Below are 20319 nucleotides of genomic sequence, written 5' to 3' on the forward strand. Positions count from 1 at the left end.
CTCAACATTTTATTTGTTGGTACAGTGAATAATACATATTACCTGTATTCACTACCAGTTTGATGTACTGTAACCCAAGTGAATGCTACGGATTGGACTCTATTGGAATAGCTGACTTCAACACATGTCCTGATGTTGACAATCTTTCCCTTGCATACAGACACAGAGGTAGGAGAGAGTAAAGAATATCAGAGTAAAAATCATTGGAACATCAGAGTAACACTTGACGGTACTCGAATTTTTTATTATAGAATGTGTTCATAACTGAATTATTAACAGAACATGAAAAATTCTCTAATAAATATATTGCATATATTCGACGTGTGACATGTAACCTGGCACAAATGGGAGGAGAGATGAATATCCACTACGTGTGATCATGATATAGGGGTGCCATGTGTTTTGTACTACTTGACTGCTACTCGTTTCAGAGTAGGGGCCAGAACAATTCCTTTTCCAGGTACATGGAGAGGTGTATTCTTATAAACTGCTTGTCCATTGTCATCGGTCATGAGGTCTGGGGCGCATGTTTCGAATATTTTTTTCTTAGGGTTCAGAATACCATCAGGAACGCGAGGATACCCTTCGACATGAACTAAATCCCCAGGGGCGGCACCGGCAGGTGGAACAAGAATTTCCACTTTCTCAGGACTAGAGGCACACATGACCATTGCCTCAGAAGTTACTCCACGCATCTTTGATGGTTTTAAATTACATAACACTATCACCATTCTGTCTCTGAGGTCATCAATAGGCACGTATTTTACCAACCCGCTGACCTGAAAACATCCCATAGATTTATTAATTTGATCTATAATAGGGGAAATCTGCAAGTTATCATCAGGGTTTTGCTAATATTTATCATAGGGGTAAAAACCAAGCGCTGATAAATGTTGTAAATCATACCACTGTCCTATTTTTTGCTTCTCCTACATCAATTTCTTCTACATAGAGTGAGTCAGCATCAGGATGTTTTTCCGCCTTTACAATTTTTCCTACCCTGAAATCGAGCCTGCCAACATCAATCGGCGGCTCTTGGCTCTCGACAGCTGTCTTTGGTTTGGCTTCTTTAACTTCCTTTTTCTTTTTAGCTTCAGTTTTTTTTCCATTTGTGGGTGGAATAGCATCTTTAACAGGGCTAGTGTCCTCTGGAGTTGGAGAAGACTTAGTCTCTGAGACCTGAGTTGTTGGAGTTGGAATCTGGGAATGAAATGCTGGAATCAACCCATGACCGTGTGCAGACGGAATAGGTAACGCTCACAAGAATAAGGTGACTCATTGGTTACCTGAGGGATGCCTCGATTGCTTTCTAATCTTATGAGCTCATTCTTGTATCTCTCTATTTCGTTACGGAGTAGTTCATTTTCCAGTGCCAGCTCTCTGGCTTGATCACCTGACACCAAATCGTTTCGGTTTTTTCTCAGTTCATCCAGCTACGAAAATTCAATGACATTATTGAGTTGAAAATAATTCAGATGATGTTACGCCGGTAAGACTACATATGTGTAAATCGTCAAGTCGGATTAGGTTAAGATTGAATGAAAAATATGTATGTACCTCTGATTTCAAGACTGCTATTATTTGCTCAGCAGCAGTTGCCTTCGACTCCAAACGTTTGAATACTTCAGCCGATGCCATAATTCTAGACTTTAGCAAATGATTATTGAAAGTAGTACGAAAGAATATTCCACTTCTACCAAGTATTGACATTACCAATTCCCACTGATCAAATTCCTCAATACACGTTCGTCGTGTCGTTTGGTTGGGCCCGTTGGGCCCCTTGGTCGAATTTGGATTGGATCGCGAACACGAATTACGAATGCTAGCGCCATCGGGCATTCTAGTCATGGACTCGGTGGATTCGAATAAGAAAGATCTACGTGTTCTACCGATAGGTAATTCAAAAATACATCTTCTACGAGGACCCAATTGTCAACGACGAATGTTTCGAAGAGGATGGTGACACCTAATCCATCGGAGCAAACGTTCGCCGTACGGTTGGTCTGTGCAGAATATTATCAAACTGCTCCTGTACCATCCCTTGATCCCGTATACTCGGTTTTCCGCGGCAGCGAGGTCAAACATGTACCAGTTATCAGGATATTTGGATCAACTCTGAATGGTAGCCAACATTTTGACATTCCTGAGTAACACCATCTGATCATGCTTTTTTTCACTTTTTAAACAGGAGCGAAAACATGTATGCACGTGCACGGGGTGTTCCCTTATTTATATGTGCCTTACACAGGACGGGAGGATACTGATAAACTTGGGTATCGCTTAGCAGCATCCCTTGATGCTGCTATAAATGTATCCCTGGGATCCGCGAACGCTAGGAACCAACATGTGTTCAAAATACAGCTGATATCTGGCATGTAAGTCTGATTGTTCAACGTATTGAGATTACAGCACGTCATTGGCTGTACAATATTGTAAACACAACTGAAGCCTGATTTATTTTGCAGGCCACTGTATGGATACCATCCAAAAGAACACCAGTTTTACAAGGTTTATTTCTATAATCCAACAATGGTAAAAAGAGCGGCAAATTTATTACAGGTTTGTAAATTTCGTACCTTGAGTATTTGAATCATTCTTGTAATGATGGACATGTGTGTGGAAGTAGGCAATAACCTCAATCCCTACAATGAAAACTGGTTCTAGAATGGGGCTGTTTTCAATGAAAGTCTACAACCTTATGAAGCGCATATCCCATACATCCAGCAATTCATGATAGATTACAACTTACATGGTATGAGCATGGTAGATATGCGACAGGTCAAACACCGATTACCGCCAGAAGTAGAATCTGCAAATGAATCTCCCAATGATTCTAATAGCTTGGATCGTCTGTCAAATGGGCTTACACGGCAAAGCACTTGTACTCTAGAAGTGGATGGATTAGCTGTTGATATCCTGAATCGCCAAGCAGTTGAAGGAGAATTGGTACTTAATCCGGGCTTGCTAGCAATTTGGGAAGAGGAGAAAGCAAGAAGGCAGCAGCTAGAACTCAGCGGCGGTGATTCTCAGCTTGTCCAACCAAAGAGTCCTACCAGGCCTCCCTTTCGGGCCACAGATAATGATATTTACCAACGGCAAAGACTCCTTCAGAGATTATCGACAATATCCCAGGTATGTTGCATGATGGATCCTGTCAGCAGCTGCTCACTCAAACTCCCTTGCCAAAATTTGTTCATGTTGGAAATTCAGAATTCGTCACATTTCCCTATCAAACAAATTCTTCAACTAAAGCAAATTCGATTGATTATGAATATTTAAACTCGATTTGTAGAATGACGACTCTGCAATATCTTCTGCTACAGGGAAAACTCAAAGCTCTTATCCTCTTGAAATAGATGACGCTAGCCACTTATTGAATGCTTCTCATCTAGAACATCATATTGGGCTAGAAAAAGTAATACAGAACGCAGTATCCATACAACATTCGAACATACTGGGCCTTGACTTGAATCTAGAGTCCAGTTCACCTGGATCTCCAATTCATAGTTACAGCCAATCTCTTGACTGCAGTGTGTGTGAGTCCCATGAAAATTATTTTATATTCATCTCAAAGTATTCGGATTAGTTATTCATTTACAGAATTGGAAGATTCTCTGTGAACAGAGCTATAATATTCTGGTGCTATCTACAATTTCAATGCATCAAACATATGTTCCAGTGAATGCCGAGGACCTGCCCTTGTTAAAAATGCTGGATGGGTTGGCTGAAGAGAATCAGTGTGAATCTACGGTAGATGATGATAGCGTACTCGGCTCGCAACCTGTCACTTCCAAAAATCCTAGAACGTGTGATGATAGCGACGATGACAAGGACGCAGAGAGTGATGATATGAATTTGACACTGCTGCAGCTAGATTCTTTGAGTTGGCCCCCACTTAATAAGAGTCCGCAATCATCGGGGAATCCTAGTCAAAATGACAAGGCGGATAGAGAAATCGCCTGTAATTATCTTAGCGATTTATCTATATTTGATATGGATACCGATTCTAGTTTGGATGAGTCCAGTGAAAAAACTATCCCACAGTGCGACGGGGCTGGAGATCTTAGTTCAGATGACTCTGATCCAGAACTTGACGTAACGGTAGAAAGATACGAGAGACGTATTTGCGATTTGAGATCTCGCGGTAGACAAAATCACGGGAGAATTGTCAATGTCTCCGATGAGAGTTCCCAGGAAAATATTCGCAATGTACACAGAACGCCCGAAAAATCTAAGAACATCAAATCTCCACTATCGTCCCCAAGAAGTGTCCGTAAAACACCAAGGAGATCAAATTCACAGTATCTCAACAGTCCAGGCCGACGTTCGCTGCGAAGTTACCCACCTCTTGGTATATTTACTACCTCTCCTAGTAAAAAAATGCCCACAATTGAAGAAGCGATGCTTCCACAGCCATCCTTTCATGAAGCACAAGTAGAGTCGCCACATGAAATGCCTGCTGAAATCAACGAGACCAACAACATTCAGCGGAGTTCACGGTACGAAACGGATGAGGAAGATACTTGTAATGTAACTTTCACCCAATACTTGGAGACGCAGTTGAAAGAAAATTCTAAACTACTATCCCATAATAAGCATGAGGATAAGGATAAGCTTAGTAACAATCGTCTCACAGGAACAGGACGAAATGTTGTCATCGTACCTAGATACAATCCGCCAAATTTTCATAAGGTTGCTGAGAGTATGCAGGATTATGGTATACCTCTTTGCAGGAATCAAAATGCGTTTTTCAGTAATCATGCGGATACGACAAATTGTAAGGAGGTAGCTCATAATTTACTTAAGGTGCCAAGTAACCGAGTTATCGATCTACCGCGCTTTGAGCCGTCTTTAGAATCCGTCACCGGTATTAAACTTTGGAGGACCATGAAGGTTAAGGAAGTATATCCGGCCGGCACCAATATGCCAAAAACAAAGATGAAGCAGCATCTGAGTGGTCGTAATAAAATTGTGATCATACCATTGATCGCAGCACCTTTGCCAAAAGCGGTAGCAACTTGGTCGAAGACTAGGAAGTATTTGGAGAAGCGAATGAATGTAGATAAAAGTAAGGATAAAACCAATAGTGATGCAAATGAACAAGCCACCGATCGCCAGAACCCTGAGCTCAATGTGAATGAATGCACTGAGCATAGCCAGCTGCAAACAGGAACATCCTCATGTGAGACTGACTCAGGACTGAGTATTAATTTGAACATGGTAGGATTGCACAACGATATACCACGATCTAGGCTGCTTGGAATATCTTGTGGTCAGATCGAAGCCTCTTCCCAAGCTGATAATTTTAAGATACCTTGCGAAAATTTACAAGACATCAAACCATTGACGCTCGTAAGTAACGACAGTCGAATTTTTTTCGAGTATCCGTACCTTGGCGGTATACGCTTCAGGTCTCTACAGCACGTTGTATTTATTTATAATCAATGCTTACGAACTATTTCCAATTATTATTTGATTGCAGTATCAGTACTTGACACTATTATGCATAGAAGTTCACGTTGCCACTCGTGGAGATCTTTTACCTGACCCACAACACGATGCAGTAAGAGCAATATTCTATGCCATTCACAATGATGCGCCTGAAACAACGACTCGCAAGACACTCGATTACGGTAAGTGATTTGTTGTGTTATAGCCGGCTATTCATTGATTCGTATTTCCTTGTAGAAACCAATTTAAATAAATTACAGGAGTCTTAGTATGTGACCCACTTTTTGACAACACCAAACCTTCTGGGCATCTAAGGGGTTCAGGTTCAACATGTCCTGTTTCATATTCTAAAAATGAAACAGATCTTTTCGACGATTTTCGATCTTTGGTCATTAAGACTGATCCTGATATTTTACTTGGATGGGAACTGGAAACTCTATCTTGGGGATACTTGTTCCAACGAGCAGTAGTCCTTGGTATAAACTTGGCTCCTCAGGTATCAAGAATTCCCTGCACTAAGCAAGCCTGGGAGATTCAAACAACCGAATTGAATATCTTGACTGAAATTAAAATGCCAGGGCGAATCGTTTTAGATGTCTGGCGAATCATGAGGCATGAAATAGGTATGTCCACAATATCTATTTTAATAGGCTCATACAATCATAGAGAACACGAAAAATGCTCTTGGATAAAATCAGGAATTCCCACTGATTAGAAGTGACCGATCTTCCATCGGTGGTAATGAAAAATATCAGCATTGCAGAGCTACACATTTGAAAATCTCATGTACCATGTGATGCACCAAAGATTGAGCTGCCCGTCGTTTGCAACATTAAATTGTTGGTGGGAACATCGAGCACCACGAGAACACTCTATGGTCGTTGAACATTATATTACTAAGGTTGTGGGAATCATCAGACTGATTCTTCAGCTGGATATTATAGGTAATCATGTATTAACTCGTCAAATCTATACATATGTGAGGATAATGATAAACCATTAAGTATTACTAACGCTTGTGTTCTCTCGTTTGTTTACGTGCACCAGGCAAAACAACAGAATTCGCACGTCTCTATGGGATATTGTTCTTTGAAGTTTTCTCTCGAGGTTCGCAATTCCAGGTAGAGTCTGTGATGCTGAGGTTGGCAAAGCCATCTAATTATGTACCGGTATCCCCATCCGTACAGCAACGTGCGAGCATGCGAGCTCCAGAGTCATTGCCACTCATCTTAGAACCAGAATCTGTCTTTTATACCGACCCGTTAATTGTGTTGGACTTCCAGAGTCTCTACCCAAGCATAATCATTGCCCACAATTATTGCTATTCTACCTGCCTTGGGCGTGTTGAATACATTGGCCAGTGAGTTTTGGAACTAATAATTTTGCATAGTTGAAAACAATAACGCCTAAAGAGCTCCTAGGTATTTATAGAATCCTGTTTCGAATAGATCCGTGCCATACGAATTTGGTGCAGCTACTCTGAAAGTGACTAAGCAGACGGCTGAGCAACTGCAAGACAAATTGAATTATTCACCATGTGGAGTTGCCTTTGTAAAACAAGATGTTCGGTGTGGAGTACTTCCTAGAATGCTAACAGAGTACTTGGAGACAAGATTGATGGTCAAAAAAGCAATGAAGGATCACTCTCAGACCGCTCACGCTCTTCAGAGAGCTTTGTACTCAAGACAACGTGGATTAAAATTACTCGCTAACGTCACTTTTGGCTACACACATGCTAATTTCAGCGGAAGAATGCCATGCATCGAGGTAATTTATTATCATTGTCACTGTTAAGCTCATCGAATTTTTTTCATTATTACCCACCTTGACCTCGCAGATAGGCGACAGTATCGTGAGCAAGGCGAGGGAAACCTTGGAACGTGCAATGAAGGTGGTAGAGTCGACAAAACGATGGAATGCTCGGGTTGTATACGGTGACACAGATTCTTTGTTTGTGTTATTACCTGGCAGATCACGGAAGCAAGCCTTCGAGATTGGTGAAGAAATTGCCAACGCTGTTACGGCAGATAATCCAAAACCAATGAAGCTTAAACTTGAAAAAATCATGCAGCCAGCGATATTACAGGTTTGTTACACGCGTCAAAGAATAGAAACATACAGGTTGACATGCGACTTGTTCGATTAAGTACTAGAGTGGATTGAAAAAAATATTTTTTTTTATTTTCTTAGTATGGGGGCAGAATTTGTACCTCATAAAAAAAGAAAAATTTTCAAATGTGGAAAAAATTTTTTACTTGATATTTTGAGGTAGCCAAATCGTTTTTTGAATAAATAATCAATCAAGTGGGGTACTGACAGCAAAAAAATTATTTTTTTAGTCAAAAATATCATAATTTCTCGGTCTACGAGGGAGCCTGAGCTTAGCTGGAGTTAGGTAGCCACGGGTGCACGGTTTGTTGTGGGGCGTCACCTCTGCTCAGCCTCGAAGGTGACGTCTCACAACAAAGCGCTACCGCTGCTGGCTACCTGACTCCAGCAAAGCTCGGACCCCCTCGTAAACCGAGAAATTCGAATATTTCGACCCATGCATGGATTACGACGAATCAAAGTGGGTCTTCGACTAAAACCAATCGATATGTTTATAATTTTACTGCTCCCAACAGCGAATAATTAATGATTACTCGATCAATTGCATGAGTAGATAATTTTGGCTTTCAGATTTGGATTTCGGAGCTGATTATATGTGAGATTACTCTTGAAGAACCAAAAAAAAATTCGATTTTTGAGCAAAAAATAAATCATTTTTTTAATTGGTTTTAATACGCTTTTCTTACGTATTTTGACCTTAGGAATTCGAATCTGGAAGAAAAATTGATCTATCTCTGAAATTGACCGAGTTATCACTAATTTTCAGCTTTTTGGGGTCAAAAATAAAAAATTGATTTTTTAGTCTATCTTAACGTAATTTGAGCTCAGGAATGCGAATCTGGGAGAAAAATTGATCTATCTGCAAAAATGATCGAGTTATCCCCATTTTTTCGCGATTTTTTGCATAAATTGGAGGATATCTCGAAGGGAAAAAATCGTAGCTCAATTTGGACAACGGATTCGTGTTCCTGAGGTCAAAATACGTAAGAAAAGTGCCATACGATCAATTTTTAAAAATAAAAATTTTTGGCCAAAATTTGAAAAAATCGTAAGGGGTACCTCTTGGAAAAATCTCAAATTTTGGCCAAAAATTTTTATTTTTCAAAATTGATCGTATGGCACTTTTCTTACGTATTTTGACCTCAGGAACACGAATCCGTTGTCCAAATTGAGCTACGATTTTTTCCCTTCGAGATATCCTCCAATTTATGCAAAAAATCGCGAAAAAATGGGGATAACTCGATCATTTTTGCAGATAGATCAATTTTTCTCCCAGATTCGCATTCCTGAGCTCAAATTACGTTAAGATAGACTAAAAAATCAATTTTTTATTTTTGACCCCAAAAAGCTGAAAATTAGTGATAACTCGGTCAATTTCAGAGATAGATCAATTTTTCTTCCAGATTCGAATTCCTAAGGTCAAAATACGTAAGAAAAGCGTATTAAAACCAATTAAAAAAATGATTTATTTTTTGCTCAAAAATCGAATTTTTTTTTGGTTCTTCAAGAGTAATCTCACATATAATCAGCTCCGAAATCCAAATCTGAAAGCCAAAATTATCTACTCATGCAATTGATCGAGTAATCATTAATTATTCGCTGTTGGGAGCAGTGAAATTATAAACATATCGATTGGTTTTAGTCGAAGACCCACTTTGATTCGTCGTAATCCATGCATGGGTCGAAATATTCGAATTTCTCGGTTTACGAGGGGGTCCGAGCTTTGCTGGAGTCAGGTAGCCAGCAGCGGTAGCGCTTTGTTGTGAGACGTCACCTTCGAGGCTGAGCAGAGGTGACGCCCCACAACAAACCGCGCACCCGTGGCTACCTGACTCCAGCTAAGCTCAGGCTCCCTCGTAGACCGAGAAATTATGATATTTTTGACTAAAAAAAAAATTTTTTTGCTGTCAGTACCCCACTTGATTGATTATTTATTCAAAAAACGATTGGGCTACCTCAAAATATCAAGTAAAAAAGTTTTTCCACATTTGAAAATTTTTCTTTTTTTATGAGGTATAAATTCTGCCCCCATACTAAGAAAATAAAAAAAAATGTTTTTTTTTCAACCTACCCTATTAAGTACTCACGTTTACATTCAGACCAAAAAGCGTTATTGCGGGTACATGTACGAAAGTCCGAATCAAGAGAAACCGACATTTCTGGCAAAGGGCATTGAGACAGTTCGACGAGATGGTTGTCCAGCTGTTTCTAAGGTATTTTGATTACAAAGCTTTACCTCTTTTCGAAAGCCTTTAGTTAGCGACTAAAAACTTGAACATCAATCTCAATGCCTACATGTTTTTTCATCTATAGATATTGGAAAGAACTCTTAGAATCCTGTTTGATACAAGGGATGTTTCGCAAGTGAAGAATTACGTAACACGTCAACTTGGTAAAGTCTTAAGTGGTCGAGCATCCATACAGGAGCTAACGTTTGCGAAAGAGTTCCGTGGCCTCCAGGGATATAAAGCAAGTGCCTGCGTACCAGCTCTGGAACTCACCCGCAGACTAATTCAGAAGGATCCCCGAGCCATTCCTCGTACTAGTGGACGTGTGCCTTACTTGATCGTTGCTGGTGCTCCGAATCAACCTTTGTTCCAATGCGTACGATCTCCGAGAGAGTTGATTGCTGATCGTGGATTGAGACCCAACGGCCTCTACTACGTTACACGGGTAATCATACCACCACTGAACAGATGCCTCAATCTTCTGGGCGTTGACGTTAACATATGGTAATTGACAATCTGTAGTTATTGGTAACTTTTGTAACTTTAGATTGTATCCGTGCAGTATCTCACTTTTTCGAACCGTTAGGTACGAAGAAATGCCACATCGACAAAGAATGAATTGGAATCTAGGCGGCGCCTTGCGTGGAGAGGCACAAAAGTCCACGATCTCCCAATACTTTGGTACTGTGGCTTGTGCCGCATGCGGCCGTGATTCCAACGATGGAATCTGCATCGAGTGTAACAAGTTACCGAATCAGACAGTCGCTATACTCTTCGAAAGAATACGACAGATGGAAAGGGCCCGGCATACTTTTGAGGCAGTGAGTACTATTATATACTGTCACCACATATGAGCAATGAGCTCACCCATTAGCAAATGCTCATTATTTTCTGATGAACCTGTAGCAGACTATCATGAATGCTGGTTTCAGATCTGCCATTCGTGTCTCGGGAGGGCCGGTAGTATTAAATGTGAGTCGTTGGATTGTCCAGTACTATATCGTCGTGTCAGATCGGTTGATGATGAACATCAAATATCTCACATGCGACAAATTATTGACAACGGAAGTATCCTCAGGTCTTGAAAATTGCTGTGATATGAGTGAGTGAACTTTAAACGTGATACTGATAACGCTATGTTTTATTTAAAACGTTTATTGTTTATTCCCCTCCAAGTCTGACAACAGTTATAACAAAAGTGGATAATATTTACCAATTAGTAACAGTCAATTGTATATTTCAATTTTTGGACTTCAGAATAGTTTGTACAATTACTTTGATCCAAGTAGCAACGGCAAATGCTCCTGCATCTCTCTTCTGCAAGTATAAGTCCTGTTTTACGTAGCTAGCGCGACCTGCCCTATAAAATAATTGCACAAATGAAAATCATTTTGATAAAATTTCTAATGAATTCTCGAATTTAATCAGCGTTGAATACCTACTTTGCTTCCATTGACTTGGTAGCGTCACTTCCCATTTCAGCTGCAATCGCAGCTTTAGCTAAGGCTGTTTCCCATGACCCTGGAGATAAATCATGGCTTTCGAATTCACTGCATGCCGGTTCCAGTGCATCTAACTGGAAGCGAATGCAAGAAAAATAGCGGTCATATAACTAATGCCAATTGATTTAAGAAAAAAAAAAAAAATAACAGAGGTTTGAATAGTGGGATCTGATCTCCCTATAATAATCGGACAAGTACCATTGTTCGATCCCCGAGTCTTGCCTTGCTGTATCTCATAATTCCATCAATACCACCCCGCCATGCATGAGCCCATGATAAGGGGGAGACCTTGCTGTCAACTGATACTTCCAATTCTGCAGCTGCGGTAGTGAACATGAGTGAGTAAACTGCCCCTGAAGTACCTCCCATTTTCTCTTCTGCAATTGCTGACAATGCCGTTAATAGGGACGAAGGGTGAGACAGCGGAAGGTCTCCCAATGAAGAAGAAATTCCTGCAGTAATTCGATAAGATCACTTGAGGTCTGATTACAGTTACATGATTCGCAGCCGATACGTATAATAAACTGTACCCTCGGAAAGACGTCGCAGCGTAGATCCGCAATCGCCATCACCACAACCGCTATCCAATTCATTAATCTCTTCTTCTAGTTCTGTTATTGCTGCACAAGCGATCGTCAAACATTCACGCAACAGGTTTTCTCCCTGTTCATCCAATGTCGGACCGACTTTGGGAATTCTCTTTTTATCATCAAGTGCTGCGCCCATGGATTCCAATTCAAAGGGATCCGCGATGTAGGATGGAGAAGGTGGCATGGTATAGGCTCTACCTGGCCAACTCGGAGCATCCGTTTGTTCGTCCAGGCAGCTAAGAAGGCTTGATTCATAATGATCAGCAAGTCTCAATAAAGATATTTGGACACCAGAGCTGTTGAGGGAAGTCATCAAAGCACCGGCATAGACCCGTAGAGGCCGCAAGCCTTTTTTCTCTGAGAGAATTTTCATGGTGAGTTACTTGCATTACTGCCACTTGAACAACTGAACATTGGAAATTTCTCTCACCAAGCTGCGTGACCACCTCGTGAACAATAATACCCTGTTCCAATTGACTCGTCGCCCCATAATTATTAACGATAACAGCTACAGACTGCCTAGCTATCAATGATAGCGCCTTTAAAATTTCTCCAAGCATCAAGGAGACGATTTCAGAGGCGGTCGTTAGTTTAATTCGTTTGTAACCGGCTTCACCATGTATACCCAGTCCAATTTCCATTTCGTCATCAGGAAGGTGGAACATGACTCCTTGGCCTGTAACCGACCATGGAATATACTGATAAACTTCTATGTCATAGCTCGTATTACAAATAGTTACCTGGTAACGAACAAGGTGTTAAACCGACTGAGTACGTTGCGATGTTATTCGTCACTATTTCAGCACATTGTGCAACCATGTTCAAGGGAAGTTCACGTTCTGCAAGGGCACCAGCCACCTTGGCAACGAACAGCATACCTACAAGACCTCTTCGTCCGGCCCTTCCCAATTCGCTTATCGGTATGCTGGAGTCCTCTCCGACAGTAAGTTCTGTCACCTAGCAAAATTTGAATTAGTTCTCATCCATTACAATATACCTAACGGTATAGCCAAGGATCTACCGAAATGCCAGCCTGTCTTGCTCTCTCAATCGCTGTGCCAAAATTCAAACAATCACCGGTGTAGTTTGGTACGATCACTAATATTCCAGCTGAAACAATTGAAAAATTCTCAATTGTTTGTTCTACAGAACAGAACGAAAAATCCTCATAGCTACGTAGACAAGAATCATAGCTATGCATAAACTATTTACCTTTGTTATTTGTGGAAACACAACGGAGAGCATGAAGAATGTGGTTTGAGGGAGGAGATGCAAATACAGACCCTGCTATAGCCGCTGTCAGTAGACCAGATCCTACAAAACCTGAGTCAGAAGAAGAATTCATTTGTATTTACAGGGACGATGCCAGCGTTGTCACAGAAATAATTAATTATCATTATCGACTCAAAGGAACTACCTGATGCCCAAGGCTCGTGACCTGAACCCCCACCACTGACAACGGCGACTTTTCCATTCCGTACCTTCCACTGGAAACCGAATAAGAAGCTGATAATTGTATATTATATACAATTACTTACAACTATAGTGATAATATCTGGAGAAGGAGGAATATCTGGCAAACCTACGTCGTGTTGCAATGCATTCTCGATAATAGAACAGGTACTACTACTACTATCATTACTAAGGGACACCTATTAACATGTTAAGTTCCTATAATTGTGAGAAAAATTCTACATAGCTAGTATACATAATACACGATATACATTGGTTGACATAGGTGTTTATTGGAATCCCGAATTGCGAGTACATTCATGTGAAAACAACAGTTGACCAGATTTTTTTAATGTTAAGGATTCACGGTAGAAGTAATCTACAGTGTCAACATGTTCGGTTATTCCGCTAGTATCGCTGGCCGAATATTATAACTACGTATTATGAACTAGTTGCCTATTACAAATACGTTCAGAACTATCATACTACACTATATTACAGTAGTCGACTCAATATCTACATAGCATGTTTATACATGCAAAGGATACCATTCATAAAATATAAACAAACTAAAACTGTTTTGTAATAAATGGCATTGAATGCCGGCACAAGGTGGTTGAATAAATTCAAGGAACACGACTTACGTCTGGCGCTAAAACAACTCGCTTAGAGGGATGGTGAACGAGTTGTGGATAGAGAAGGTGAAGTCCCGACAAAGATTCGTTAACTGCATCATCAGGGACATTGATCAGTTTCTTGGATGATGCCATTGCAGAGATGAACAAAACTGATCCCTTGGTACAGCGGTAATGAATACTAAATGGAGCAGAGAACAGGAGATATGTGAAGTAGTTAGAGAGAAAAGAACAAAGGGTAAATGAGGATGGAAATAAATGAACAGAATTAGAAGGCCACGAAATAACGAGGGGCCTCAATAACGTCTGTCACGATGTTGTCACTTAATGAGTACAGTCGCGTCCACTGAGCATAGAATGGCATGCAATAATGGAATTGTGGGTCGTTTGATCTGCTCTCGGTTATCGAACGTGTATCGCTAAGATTAGAACTATACGCTGGATGAAACTTAAAGCTGTTATCTCGGTCATGATTATGAGGCTAATTAGTATGCGTCATCTATTTATACAAAGAGACACACGCCTACGTACATACGCGGTACATAAGACGTACGAGACTACTTTGCATTATCACCGGTTATAGGATATTTGATAAGCGCTGGATACGTGTATTTACGCTTATAAATATGTGTATGCACTTTTTCCCTATCGATAGATACAGAGGGGCTATAGCCGGGAAGGGGAGTATTGATGAAAAATGTATACAGGACAGTTGCTGTCGCGTTTGACAACTGTTTATTTAGGTGTAAAATGCTTTTAGTACATTCGTCACCCTTCTATTGCAAATCGGGCAACGTTTCGTCTTTGACCAGACTTTTACCGCACAACGATAGCAACAGCAGATATGCGTAACTGCGCCGTGAACAAAGGCACCGTTTTTAGGAGCGGCCGTGCAGGTGATGCACAACTTACTATCCGATTCAACTCGTGTTGTATCTACCGCCTCGCGAAGTTTATCTCGATGTTTGAGAGTTTCATTTGTAATGAATGATGTGTCGCCGTCAGACGCAGCAGTGCCAGTACTAGGGGCATCATCCTGACTCGAAGGCAACCCATCGGTGTTCGGACCGACCCCACTACTCGTGTTAAGGTATCCAGCACAGACGTCCACTTGATCGCAATGCGTCCGGTCATCATTTTTTTCTTTTAGATTAGTTTTTAACGCTGGCGTGGACTCTGAACATTTACCGTCGACGGTATCAGTTGTGTTCTCAGGCATCAGAGAGCCAGCCGTCTCGTTACCTGGCATAGTGATAGCATCTAAATTTATGTCTAGTGTCAAGGAGCATTTGCTATCTTGACTGGAACCAAGCCCAGAGTCTGCACTTGTCAATTCTTGCTTCGGATGTCGATCAGAAATTTGACTGCTCCCTCCTTCGGACTCAATATGTCGTTTCCTTTTTCGCCATTTTGGCCGAGGTGGGAAAAAGTTTTTCCTTATCTTGATGGAGCAAAGAAAATCGTTATCAATCCAATTCGTAGACTATGGCATTAGTTGTGGGGTATTTAATTTATAGAATTCATACCTGATAGCATTTTTCGCAATAGCGGAACAGGGGATTGTTATTCTTGGTATTGCATTGAACACATGTCCAATAGTCTGCTGTTCCGATCTCACTGTCAACCGAACTCCGTGAATCGTTGCTGTTATCCGCTAAACCGAGGTCAGAGTCACAAAAGGTCAAGACACCCATAGTCACGATATCCTAAACGGGATAAGTGTCAGTTTATATCCAGGATTATTAAACAAACATCCCTAACAAAGTTCTGTTAATCAGGATTCAATAGAAAAAAAGGTTATGTAGAATCCATGAGCATATTATTTACCAGTAGTGCATCAATTATTTAAAATTTTGGAAAACACTGAAAAATAATCACATCAATGAAAAATTGCAAATACGTACAGACACACCAGAGGAGGACTCGTCATTGTCAAATGGATTCGGACCTTCTGAAAGAGAGGCAACTTCATACTCAACATGAAGAGATAAATCGCCAGCATCGCTGCTACTGAGCCATGTATTAGTAGATGTGTCAGAAGTATCTGCAACATAATCTGTACCAAAGAGAGGTGTGCATTAGAGTCGTGAGTGATTTTGCTATATGTATGCATAAAAAAATACGTGCTGATATACAGACCTGTTTCTTTATCCTGTACACTATAGACGGATTCATCATCCTCATCAGTGGGTTGTGGAGATTCACTCTCAAGAGTTACGTACCACGAATATCGTGGCGCTTTGGCCCCTCTTCCTTCCTCTTTACCATCTAAAATTAGTTTTAGTAATCATGTGCAGAAAGTGTAAGCAACGAAAATGAACCGCACCCTGTGGTACGTACCATCTTCTGAATCCGGGCGTCTTTTAAGCCATCCATGAAGAGATCCTAAAAACAAATTACCACTGAATAACCTTCACTTATGCAATTGTCACGCATCGTTTAAACCAAGATTGTTATTTTGGAACGTAGTTTTCAAAATAATTTAGGTACTTACCGGACGGCCCGGTGTTTACGGATATGCTCATCTTAAATTTTTTACGTACACCGTATATTTATCACCAACGAATTCTGGTCCGAATACGTTCCTCGACGCTTGGTGTGCCGCGTGAAAAGTTGAGTACGACGCTGTCGGCGTCGGGCATAAGACAGCGCCTCAAAGGTATGCGGTATGCAGGTTCACAATTTTGCAAGTTGAGTTCTCCGGACGGCGCAACACGTCTGAACTGGTCTAAACGGGTCGAGTGACGAACGTCATTTTCTTATTTTACTTTCACGATGTGAATGCATCAATGAATCATTTGTTGAAGTAATTTTCGATTTGCGATAATTACGATTATAATTTACACGTTCGTCGCTAGTCTCAGTCACTCGTTGAGGCGGTGAAGGGTATTAAAGCCAACAAAAGCTTTTATACTTGTATATCAGTGAGTAAATAATATTAAAACTACCCACTGATGTATCACTGTAATGTATTCCTCTATCAGAGATGAGTGAGAATGCTTATGTGAATGCTCAATGTCATGAAACACTTGTACGTTAAATAATTGACTGTCATCGTCATGAACAGCCCCATGGTACGGCAGTGTGGCATTGAACTTCGAGCCGAATGGTACTGTGCTGAGAGCACTGATTGAGAGAGGACGTTGAAAAAGTAGTCTTCACTGTCACCATTCTGTTACCTTATTGAGGAAAGCGTCTGAAATTGAAAAAGAAGCTGCGTAGTCGAATTATCTTAGAATCTACACAGTATTGTCGTAAACAATGTGCAATTCGGCGCGCCTCAAGGTATACATGAATACTTTATTCGAACTTATTATTTGACATTTGCATTGTAGTAAATTTCCAGTTTATTTGCAAAACTCTTAAGCCCGCATATTATAGAAATCGCTTTCAACTTTGGAGTTTGGACTTTGATCATGTCCTGGAATTGGTCCTATAGAATTCTTGTTGCCTTTTAGTTGAAATCCTTGTTAGGGAGAAAAAAATCGTTCCGATTTGTCTCTGCAAGGGCGATATCTGACTGGAATGTTATCATAATGAAATAAGTTGATATATGTATACCTTTCAAATACCGAAACTGTAAATAAATAGGTCATGGTTAACTTCTGTTATGGTAGGAGATATGACTTCAGACTAAAAGGATCTTCAGTTCAATGAAATTGTAACAATGTTGAAGATATTTATGTCATGGTATTAAATATTTACTGCATATTTTCAGGAGAATAAGCCGCAGAACCAGCGACGAACGACGTTCAAGAAGTTTGCACTGGATCTGCTGTGGTTTGTGATTGTACAAATACACGTCTTATTGGACTTGGTCATAGATTTTTGTTTCAAGTTGTACTATCAGAACAAAATACAAAAGGTGCCTCCTATAAAGAATGATCTACTACAAGATAGTGCCGTAACATTAGCCAAAAAAATCAGGTGCATGAAATTCACTGCCTAAAGTCTTGGGTTTGATCAATCTCCATTCTGTCTTGAAAGTTTATTTTTTTATTCTATCAACAGAAATAAACAGGTATCTGCTGAAGAGGTGGTCCAAGTTTTTGTCGAAAGATGCAAAGAAGTCAATGGAATGCTTAACATGATAGTGGAGGAATGTTACGACCAGGCAATTCAAGAAGCTAAGAAAGTTGATAAGTTTTTAAAGGATCATGAAGACCCAGCATCATTAGAAAAATCAAAACCCTTCCTTGGAGTTCCTTTTACCACAAAAGATAGCAACAGAGCTAAAGGTAGGAGTAAAAATGATGGTCAACTTTCTAATTCTACCTTGCACCTTATCATTTTGTTAGGTCTTCTCCACACGGTGGGATCTGTACATCGTAAAGATTATCGCTCCGAAGAGGATGCAACAGTCATTGGATACTTAAAAGCGGCAGGGGGCATATTATTAGGTTCAACAAATGTTCCTGAGATGAACTTGTGGACAGAGTCTCGGAACAATGTCTATGGACAGACAAACAATCCCTACGACACAACAAGAACTGTTGGTGGCAGCAGTGGTGGAGATGCTGCAGCTGTTGCATCCTGTGCAGTGCCAATGACCGTCTCTAGTGATATCGGAGGTTCCATCAGGATGCCAGCATTCTTCAATGGCGTCTTTGGTTACAAACCATCTCAAGGTAAGGGTAAGGGAAGGCATGGAAAAATCATATGGAACGTCGTGGATTATGTCAGTTTTTACAACTGTCTTCGTTTTTTCCAGGTATAACTTCAATTAAAGGTGTGGGGATGAGGGAAAACGATTTCGAAAATTCTATGGCAGCAGTTGGACCGATTTGTAAAAAGGCTGAAGACTTGGCGCCGCTTCTGAAAGTTCTTGCTGGCAACAAAGTCCATAAACTCAAACTCGATGAGCCTGTTAATCTGAAGACACTTAACATTTTTTACCAAGAAGAATCTGGAGATATTAGAACTAGCAAAATCAATGGAGAACTTCGAGAGGCCCTTAGAAAAGTTGTGGCACATTTTCAGAACATTACTGGATCTGCTACCAAGGTTTCTTGACTGAATTTCACATTTCACGTAGTTCATAATATTATTACTCCTTCTTCATATCGTCACAATCTTAGGTAAAACTTCCTGGAACAGAATCGAGCTTCAGACTATGGAGATACTGGATGACGAAGGAGGAAGGAGAATTTAGGTACAACCTAACAAACAGACAAGTTAGTATAACAATATAAAATGACGAGTGTCTTAATAAAAATCTGTTATCATCAGATCTAATCTATTTGTTCTTTCAGTATCGTACATCTGCAAAGGCAGAAATCATCAATCTCTTTACATTCAGAAGCCAGGTGACTGCAGCTGCGATATTGAAATTAATTGATGAGGATTATTTTCCAAAGGAAAATAGCCAGTGGGCTGAGGAGACTACTGAAAATTTAAAGAAGCAGTTGCTGGTAAGATCATCACACCACATTCATTCGGTTGTCTTTTTTCAAATAGATAACAAGATAAAAATAGAAAGAACTGTTCTTCAACGGCGTAAATTTTTCTTTTTCAGATGAAGCTCGGAGATAACGGAGTGCTTTTTTATCCTTCTTCGCCATTTCCGGCGGGCTATCATTACTCTGCGTATCTAAGACCGTACAATTTCGGATATTGGTGCATATTTAATGCACTAAATCTTCCGACTTGTCAGGTACCGCTTGGGTTGGATAAAAATGGTCTACCTATAGGAATTCAGGTGAATATCAATTAAAAACGGGGATCGAAAATTGATAAAAGTTATTTATTGTCCACAACTCTTAGAAACCGCACATATCTGTAGGTAATTTTTTTATCTAAGGGGTGTTTCAATTTTTCTTATAGGTCGTAGCTGCCCCGTATCAAGATCACCTGTGTCTAGCAGTTGCGAAAGAGTTAGAGTCTGCTTTTGGAGGATGGGTCAACCCTTCTTAGCTCAAAAAACAAAATACATGGTCCAAGTAATGAATGTTTTACAAGGTTTGTAGCAGCACATTCACAAAACTGTTATCCATGGTTATTTTAAGACTCCTAGCTTAGAAAAATTAATTTTGTGAAATTCATCTTCTGAGGATGTGACAGGGGAGTTGATGGCATTTATGGTAGTCGTTGAGCATTCTCATGAAAATTTCATTCCTATTTTATACTTGTGATGTATTACGGGTCGTGGGAACACTATTATTCGCAGATGAGCCAAACCACGGCTGTTACTTATTTAAAGTTACTTATACTCTTGGTAATAAAAGTTGGTTTTAAAAGGTTCCAAAGTGATTGAACCATCCAAATCGGATTCCTCGTTCCATCATTGCACCTGTAGGATTCTTCACTTGACGTTGCTGGCCTCGTGGAAGAAGACCCCCCACGAACTTGATAT

The 20319-nt window shown here is 40.3% G+C and overlaps 5 protein-coding genes and 1 long non-coding RNA gene across 8 annotated transcripts; 3 read left to right on the forward strand and 3 right to left on the reverse strand.

Annotated features, from left to right (window-relative positions):
* Positions 1–200: 200 nt before the first annotated feature.
* Positions 201–1856, reverse strand: LOC105693152 (aminoacyl tRNA synthase complex-interacting multifunctional protein 1). Of its 2 annotated transcripts, XM_048649946.1 has the most exons (5): positions 1714–1856; positions 1558–1647; positions 1287–1433; positions 907–1200; positions 201–779 (listed from the first exon to the last, which is right to left on the reverse strand). In XM_048649946.1, exons 1-5 carry the CDS (start codon positions 1846–1848, stop codon positions 408–410), a joined length of 1038 nt encoding a protein of 345 aa, XP_048505903.1. In that variant the 5' UTR covers positions 1849–1856; the 3' UTR covers positions 201–407. The 2 variants fall into 2 exon arrangements, with proteins under 2 accessions (XP_048505903.1, XP_012268303.2); XM_012412880.3 differs by having other exon boundaries at positions 1558–1854.
* LOC105693147 (DNA polymerase zeta catalytic subunit) lies at positions 1474–12038 on the forward strand. Of its 2 annotated transcripts, none has more exons than XM_048649933.1 (17): positions 1474–1489; positions 1896–2122; positions 2189–2375; positions 2466–2559; positions 2665–3132; positions 3293–3536; positions 3680–5352; positions 5483–5633; positions 5712–6074; positions 6207–6395; positions 6499–6811; positions 6900–7218; positions 7289–7537; positions 9660–9773; positions 9874–10292; positions 10375–10609; positions 10721–11212. In XM_048649933.1, the coding sequence occupies exons 2-17, from the start codon at positions 1957–1959 to the stop codon at positions 10871–10873; spliced, it is 5337 nt and encodes a 1778-aa protein (XP_048505890.1). In that variant the 5' UTR covers positions 1474–1489; positions 1896–1956; the 3' UTR covers positions 10874–11212. The 2 variants fall into 2 exon arrangements, with proteins under 2 accessions (XP_048505890.1, XP_020712100.2); XM_020856441.2 differs by lacking the exon at positions 1474–1489 and adding an exon at positions 11900–12038 and having other exon boundaries at positions 1812–2122; positions 10721–10890.
* Positions 10928–14109, reverse strand: LOC105693149 (triokinase/FMN cyclase-like). The gene is made up of 10 exons (XM_012412876.3): positions 13977–14109; positions 13298–13367; positions 13093–13203; positions 12902–12990; positions 12621–12837; positions 12311–12556; positions 11821–12237; positions 11489–11742; positions 11231–11364; positions 10928–11148 (listed from the first exon to the last, which is right to left on the reverse strand). Exons 1-10 carry the CDS (start codon positions 14100–14102, stop codon positions 11028–11030), a joined length of 1785 nt encoding a protein of 594 aa, XP_012268299.2. The 5' UTR covers positions 14103–14109; the 3' UTR covers positions 10928–11027.
* On the forward strand, positions 12116–13615 carry LOC125499881. The gene is made up of 3 exons (XR_007276913.1): positions 12116–12254; positions 12684–12823; positions 13238–13615. It is a non-coding gene; the product is annotated as an uncharacterized LOC125499881 (long non-coding RNA).
* A 560-nt stretch (positions 14110–14669) lies between the features above and the next one.
* LOC105693151 (E3 ubiquitin-protein ligase Mdm2-like) lies at positions 14670–16690 on the reverse strand. The gene is made up of 6 exons (XM_012412879.3): positions 16462–16690; positions 16308–16352; positions 16107–16235; positions 15872–16023; positions 15494–15673; positions 14670–15408 (listed from the first exon to the last, which is right to left on the reverse strand). Exons 1-6 carry the CDS (start codon positions 16490–16492, stop codon positions 14707–14709), a joined length of 1239 nt encoding a protein of 412 aa, XP_012268302.1. The 5' UTR covers positions 16493–16690; the 3' UTR covers positions 14670–14706.
* Positions 16691–16750: 60 nt separating this feature from the next.
* On the forward strand, positions 16751–20206 carry LOC105693150 (fatty-acid amide hydrolase 2-like). Its single transcript, XM_012412878.3, has 10 exons — positions 16751–16891; positions 17035–17252; positions 17686–17894; positions 17979–18205; positions 18266–18595; positions 18679–18971; positions 19046–19141; positions 19220–19378; positions 19483–19665; positions 19791–20206. Exons 2-10 carry the CDS (start codon positions 17229–17231, stop codon positions 19878–19880), a joined length of 1611 nt encoding a protein of 536 aa, XP_012268301.2. The 5' UTR covers positions 16751–16891; positions 17035–17228; the 3' UTR covers positions 19881–20206.
* Positions 20207–20319: the final 113 nt, after the last annotated feature.

The sequence above is a fragment of the Athalia rosae genome, chromosome 2, assembly GCF_917208135.1.
Source record: "Athalia rosae chromosome 2, iyAthRosa1.1, whole genome shotgun sequence".
In the NCBI taxonomy this organism is placed as follows: domain Eukaryota; kingdom Metazoa; phylum Arthropoda; class Insecta; order Hymenoptera; family Athaliidae; genus Athalia; species Athalia rosae.